Source organism: Toxorhynchites rutilus, chromosome 2, assembly GCF_029784135.1.
Source record: "Toxorhynchites rutilus septentrionalis strain SRP chromosome 2, ASM2978413v1, whole genome shotgun sequence".
Lineage (NCBI taxonomy): Eukaryota > Metazoa > Arthropoda > Insecta > Diptera > Culicidae > Toxorhynchites > Toxorhynchites rutilus.
In genome coordinates this window covers 165,384,817-165,392,040 of record NC_073745.1, presented here as the reverse complement: position 1 = coordinate 165,392,040, position 7,224 = coordinate 165,384,817, and the positions used below count along the sequence as shown (strand labels likewise).

General features: G+C 38.0%; 1 protein-coding gene across 1 annotated transcript; it reads right to left on the bottom strand.

Moving 5' to 3' along the window:
* Positions 1-2,496: 2,496 nt before the first annotated feature.
* Positions 2,497-4,263, bottom strand: LOC129770808 (26S proteasome regulatory subunit 7). The gene is made up of 5 exons (XM_055773908.1): positions 4,090-4,263; positions 3,999-4,036; positions 3,769-3,942; positions 3,578-3,717; positions 2,497-3,436 (listed from the first exon to the last, which is right to left on the bottom strand). Exons 1-5 carry the CDS (start codon positions 4,160-4,162, stop codon positions 2,557-2,559), a joined length of 1,305 nt encoding a protein of 434 aa, XP_055629883.1. The 5' UTR covers positions 4,163-4,263; the 3' UTR covers positions 2,497-2,556.
* Between the last annotated feature and the right edge of the window lie 2,961 nt (positions 4,264-7,224).

Here is a 7,224-nt window from a genome sequence, read left to right as displayed (position 1 = left end):
TCCAGCTGACGCAGTTCCTGTCAGGTCATGGTTGCTATCGGGAATATCTCCACAGATTCGGACATGCGAATTCGCCCCACTGCCCCCAGTGTGCACACATAGTGGAAACTCCGTTCCACGTAGTGTTCGAATGTCCTCGATTCGTCCAAGAACGTTCTGAAATGCTCGCATCTGATGTCGAAATCAACGAGAGTAATGTGACCCAAAAAACAGGAAGTGGGTTATATCTATGGTATAACCGCAAGGGTGACGTAGGACTATCGTTGATTTAGAGATCATTTGTTTGAAGTTGAATCTAAATCCATCCTGAATGGATGAATAAATAAATATTTGGGTGACTTCAAAAACGAGAGTGTTACGTTGGAGACTCAAGGTTTTATGCATCCAATATTGGATACAAAAAACCTTGTTCTGAAGAATAATCTTCAGAAGCTTTCCTGCTAACAGCACTTGATTGACAAATCACAAAACCATATGTATGTGGTCGCAGTATTATATGGATAGAAAACATTAAAATAAACTCGCTTGAATGTAATTTTCAATTCCAAGGGGAACTGGCAGATTATTTTTCAGCAACGATCATTTCTTTCCAGGTTTCCTCTCGATAACCAGCAAACGAAAAGAGTTGCGCGCGTGTATGTGTGTGTGTGGCGGCTGCTTCTATGTCTTCCCGAGGAACCGTATTTCGATGCTGATACTCTCTTGGTCACGAGAGTATCAGCATCGGCTTTTCTGTGCTCCCTCACAGTTAAAACAAACTGATTGCATTTCAGGTCAGGTCAGGCCAGGTAATGAATCCCTCGATCCCTCGCCGTTCAGCTCGTTCAGTAACGATGTTGTCTTGTCGATGTCCTCAGGCGTCGTGCACAAATTACGTAACGCTAAAAATCCGAATTTTGAACCACCTCTCCCCCCCCTTTCGTAACGCAATTTCCTATCACTCTCCTCCTGATGAATTTCCTTTTGGCCTTAGGTGCACAAACAGGCTCTTGGTGACACCGTTCATCAGCGCTTTCATGATAAACGAAATTAGCTTCACAACAACAGCGATAACATGCTCCAATCGCTGTTCAATCATAACTGAGTGGGTTTACGAGCGGCGCTCGCTTATATACCGATTTTTGATTTCAATAGCCTGTTTTGAATGCAATTTTAAGACTATTGAAACAAGTTTTTGGATGAAAAAGTAACAAGAATATGACGCGTAGACATTTTATCTTTCAAATGAAGTGTTTATCATACCATTTCGTTCAGTTGTTTAAGAGCTATTAATGCTCAAAATCTCGGTCTCCAGCGTAACGCTTTCGTTCTCGAAACTTTGGTTTTACACCCCGGTATAGAAATGAAAGACGTAGTCCTACGTCAAAATGTGCCGCGACGAGAGTACGTGGAATGCAGTAACAAAAGCGATTACGCTGATAATGTCAGAGCTTCAACGCAAATGGAGAGAAGACCAGAGAATGGCCCAATGAAATGAGTGCGTGAGCACTGCCTCCCCCTGAAGTAATACCAATGGGTGGTTCCGGGGGGGAAAAAAGGCACAGCGCATAGGAGGTGGTTTTAGTGAGTAAGAATCTCACACTACCCAGTCAACATGACGACTGGGTGTCTATAAAGATCTCCACCTTCTTCACCAAAAAAAAAAAAAAAGACATAAAAGTCTGATGGACGGTATTCGGAATTGTGTCAGACAATTCACAAAAAACACAATTTTACAAAAGGACACTTTATTTCAACGGACACTACATTTATTGGGGACAACTATTTTACGACTAATTTAAATCTGTGGTGGCGAACAAAAGCTCATCAGCTGTGTTATGCTGTTGTATTGGTGAATTTCTTGTTGATGTAACTAAGCGAGATGGACGTATAGCCTATTTCGAAATGCAATCACAGGGTTGAACAGCAATTGATTTCGGGCGAAATTCAATCGTCACTCACCCGTTGCTTATTAAATACACTAACTACTAACTCAACTCAACAAAGTCGATTAGTCAGGTCTTCTTCTAAATGGTTGCAACTAACCATCTTTGTGTGTTATTCTTGCTACTATGTCCACGCAACAATCACCATGTGACGGTAATCCCAGTCCCTTACGGCTCACATTTTCGATCTGCTGCATCGGTGATTGGCACTATTAATAACACAAAAATAGAAGCCTCATATAACAGCCCCGCTGTGAACAGTCCAACTGTGAACATTCGAATGATAAGAATATTCTCACGCCGAAAAAGGCGACATGTGTTGTGTATCGATAGAATAGGAATACTCTTACGCCTAAAAATGGTAACAGTGTAATATACAACAAAAGTTATCTTAAGATAAAAATGTACACGAATGAATTCGAATCTGTTACAGCTGAATTGCTAAATGAGCCTAATGAAATAAACTGATGAGATGAAAAAATAAATAAAAGTCGATTAGGAGCTGAACTTAAATGCGTTCTCAAAAATAGGTTTATGGTTGTTGGAGCAATAAACGGATAGCATAGATAAATTGTTTATTTTTAAAGTTACAAATGTTTATTGAAATTATATTGTGACATCATGATTTTATTTAATTGTATGTCATATATCTCGGTGTAGCACTGAACTTGGCGTAACTTTTAATAACTTTGTTGACTGCCTCAAGAAAATCTTTCTCCGTTGCAACCTTGCGTCTGGCTCTGATGGCAAACATGCCTGCTTCGGTACACACTGAACGAATCTCAGCACCAGTTGAGTTGGGACAGAGTCGAGCTAGTAATTCGAAACGAATATCTCTCTCTACGGACATTGATCGCGCATGTATTTTGAAGATGTGGGTTCTGCCCTCCAGATCGGGAAGGCCAAATTCAACTTTACGATCCAAGCGACCGGGACGCATGAGAGCTGGATCTAATGTGTCCGGACGATTGGTGGCCATCAATACCTTGATATTTCCACGTGGATCGAAACCGTCCAATTGGTTAATCAGCTCCAACATAGTTCTCTGCACTTCATTATCACCACCCGCCCCATCATCGAATCTAGCTCCTCCTATGGCATCTATTTCGTCAAAAAATATCAAGCATGCTTTTTTAGAGCGCGCCATTTCAAACAATTCACGAACCATGCGAGCGCCTTCGCCGACGTATTTTTGAACCAGTTCAGACCCAATGACTCGGATGAAACAGGCATCGGTTCGATTGGCAACGGCCCGAGCGCATAGGGTTTTACCCGTTCCAGGTGGACCAAACAACAGCACACCTTTTGGCGGCTCAATACCGAGGTTAACAAATTTCTCAGGATGCAGAAGTGGAGTCTCAACCACTTCACGCAGTTTCTCGATTTGTTCCTTACAACCTCCTACGTCACTGTAGGTCACATCTGGCTTCTCCTCTACCTGCATCATCGTTACTGTTGGATCAATCTTTGGTGGTAAGGGAATATGTATTTGATACTTGTTGCGGTCCACGCTAAGGAATGTTGACATTGCAAAATCATCCGATTATTCCATGAAAAAGCAAGAAAATCGAATTAATTGATTTAGCAAATCTGCACTGCATTCACAAATTTGATAGTTTCAAAATCGAAATTTATGCAAATTATTCACTCACCCAACGCGCATCCCCTCTTCAATATCCGTTGGAGCCACAGAGTCAGCCAGATCAACTACGAATTTTGCGAATTGCTTTACGTTGATAATATACTTAGGATCGTCTGAATCAGCGTTGATAATTTTAGTACATCGGGCAACCTATAGTTGTTCCATTAATTAGTGGTGATAGTGATTACAATGATACCATACCTGTAACGGCTGCTCATTTTGAAGGATCTGTTTATCGGCCGCTAAGTCCCACAGTGCTGGTGGAGCCAAACCTGTATCGCTTTCTTTTATTCCAGTTAACTCGTTAACCTGTTTGATAGACTTCTGGATATCGTCCTCGATTTGCTTTATCGTTTTATGATACTGCCCTTGGCCCTACAATTTAACGTTTTAGACTTGACAATTGCAATTCGTCCCATTCATTTACTTACATATGTTTTAAGAAGTTCAATATCCACATCGTCAAGAGCTGTGACATAGATTGAATCAGTTAATGGAGATTGGCAGTTTCAAGTATAATACCTTCTATTTCCGGTTCAACCTCTTTGTTCTCCGATTTCACTTTGCGCATATCATCACCTAAATGGTCGGGCATTTTGTATATTTAGTTCAAAAATGTTCAATTTAAGTAAGAAAAACTGCTTCGATAGCAAACTTGGACCAGTAACTTAAATGATTACAAGCAATTTTATTTCTTGACAGCTAGCAGAACTGTTCACTTACTTGTCAAAATAACCCCACTTTCAAAAGGTAAGTGTAAAATCAATGTTCTGTGTAATTATTGAGGCTGATATCAGTATGAAGTCTTCTTGACTGTAGACTCTGCTATTAAGGTTGATACTGCTCAGGCAAATACCGCGATCGAAGTGATTTTAGGAAGAGCGAGCGACGTACTTTTAATGTGGACAAAATTCTCTTCATTGATAGGGATGCCAGGCGTTGACGACATCGAGCTTTTTTTTTGAGTTTGGAATGAACACACGTTTGAAAAAAAAATAAATGAAAATTAACTTAACACTCCTATACTCGCGCATTGGTCTGTCAGACTGAGAAATCATTAATTCGTTCATTTCTCAGAAAATATCAACACTATGACTTTGCGATTCTCTCTAGCTACGTTATTCGTCGTTCGTCATCGTTTAACGTATCGCATGTGTTGGTAAGAAGGGGACGTGTGCCAATTTTCTAACACTTTCAGTCTGACACACCGACGCGAGTATAGGAGTAACTTTTTTGGACAAGTCCCTTTTTTCATATTCTAAAATATTGTTGAATGAAATGTATAAACTAATGTTAGTGGGGTGGAATATTTATTGAATATAATACATAAGATCATTACCGGTCTATTCTTATTTGATTTCAGTCCCTTTTGTAACTGGATTGAACGGATCCATATATTAACTATTTGTTGATATTTTCGCCGTTAGATTCATACGTTCAAAAGCAAAATATAAATGTTTGGCTTTCGTATAGTTATTCGCTAAATATAAGGGTCATACTTATACACACTTGTGAAAGAATTTCACTTGTGGAAGAATTGTAAACAGTAAACTATAAACTAATCGGTGGCTTATGGTAATTTTAAACAGTTACAGGTTCAGGGTTTTTTTTTCTAATGAATAATATCGACAGGAAAACAAGAAAAAGAAAAGTAAGTTTCTAGAAATCCTTTTATGTCATCTTTTTATGCCCCATATAAAAAAGGCATCAATTCTTAGTTTACCAAGAGGAGGCGGGCCATCATCACCATCATCATCATCATCATCATCATCATCATCATCATCATCATCACCAAGAATACAGACAAAAAGAATATTAGAAATGTGCAAACTTTATATTCCAAAACCTCTATCATCTGGTAATTATCTAGAATGTCGTTATACATTCTTCTCTTCGATAAAATACCCGAAAAACATGCACCAACTGCATGAAATGTAAAAAATATGTTTGTTTCGAGCATGCAGTTATGCTATGTTCTGATTCTTACTCCAATGAAACCACAATCGATTAATACATTTCTATGTTATTTTATAGCTCTTTGTACTTCCATGAATTATATTCAGTTGCTTACTTTTAATTTATAACAGTGAAAAATTCGAATTTCGATATTTGTGTTGGAGTATCAAAAATTACTCGGTTTTGAGGAGGCTGAATTAGATGACTATTAAAACATAATAAAGACGAAGAAAACATATTTTTTGGGGTTTTTTCATTTAATCATACCCTCTTCTTCAAATAAATGCCTATAAAGCCTGAAAAATACACAATGGCAACATTACAGAGAAGTTCAATTTTCGGTCTGTGACACCGTGCGCGAGTATACGTGTTATGATTTTTCACGCGAGTACAGGAGGGTTAAGAACACTTATCTTCGTCAATCGTGAAAAAAAATACTAAACGAAAATGGTATTTAATAACATTTTTATATTATAATGAAGAGATTTAGTGAAAATATAAAGAAGTATATAAACAAATGGTTACGTAAAAGCCAGGATGCCATCTTTCAAGTAATGAAACTGTGTTCGTTCACTAGTTGGACTGCTCCTTAAATGGGCGTGCGAAAATTAGGCTACTGTTAAAAAGCAGTTATGTATCAATAGAAGACGTTATATTCAATCTGAAGTTTTTCTGTCAAAGATGTGGGGGTCATTGGAATAAAAAATGACATTATTTCAGCATGAGAAAAGCATTTTATGAAATTGCATGAAATTTTGGTGTAAATTTTTTGTGTATTTAAAGCTGAGAAAATGCAATTTAAAACGTTACACTTTACAGGCAACTGCCTCAATGGCCAAATTAAAGCAACTGGACTGAAGAGCAAGAGCATAATTGAAGGTGAGGGACGGTTCCTTCGGTTTTTGTCTGGGATTTGTGTCTCTGCTTTTGTTTTGATTTTGGTTGTACAGTAATTTACATCTAATTCGACATTTAACTAATTGGATAGACATGTGATGCAACACGTTGAATTGGAAATTTTTACCTCTAATTGGACGTTTTTGTAAACATTGAGCTTGGGGCCCAAATTATGACCCCACATTGAAAGTCGCCACCAGTTACTGGTCAAAATCGCCTTCAATGCGACACTGAGTGGATGCCGCATTAAAAGTAACTTACTGTATTTTTTATGCCAACATATCTCTCAGTTCCAAATTTCGGAGTGAAAATCATTCGCGACTAGCTGAGAGAAATAGTCTATATATTATTATTGTTGAATAATGGTCGAGACTACGGGGTTTAAGCATTTGAATAATTTTTGAATTTTTCAAAATTTAGGACTGATTCTAGGCATGCTGATTCGAAAGAGGACATTGCCATTTAAAATTGTTGTAGGTGGTGACATCATTAATAACATTAAATAAAACATTCGTTTGACATATGAAGTGACGGTGCTGATGCAAGCATTGACTGCATGTGTGAATTGGTGGAGACGTTGACGGAACGTAGACGTTCTTCTCCGTAACGTTCTATGTGAATCGCACATTATTGTGAGTTCTAATATTCAATTTAAGCGTTTATCACAATTAAAGAAAAATTTACAGCAAAAAATATAAATATGACCATTATATTGCAAGTGGTTTGGCGGTGGTTGGTATCAAGTTGTCTCGTTTCAAATACACTGGGTTTAGCAGTAAAACATATGATTTCTATATTTGTTTA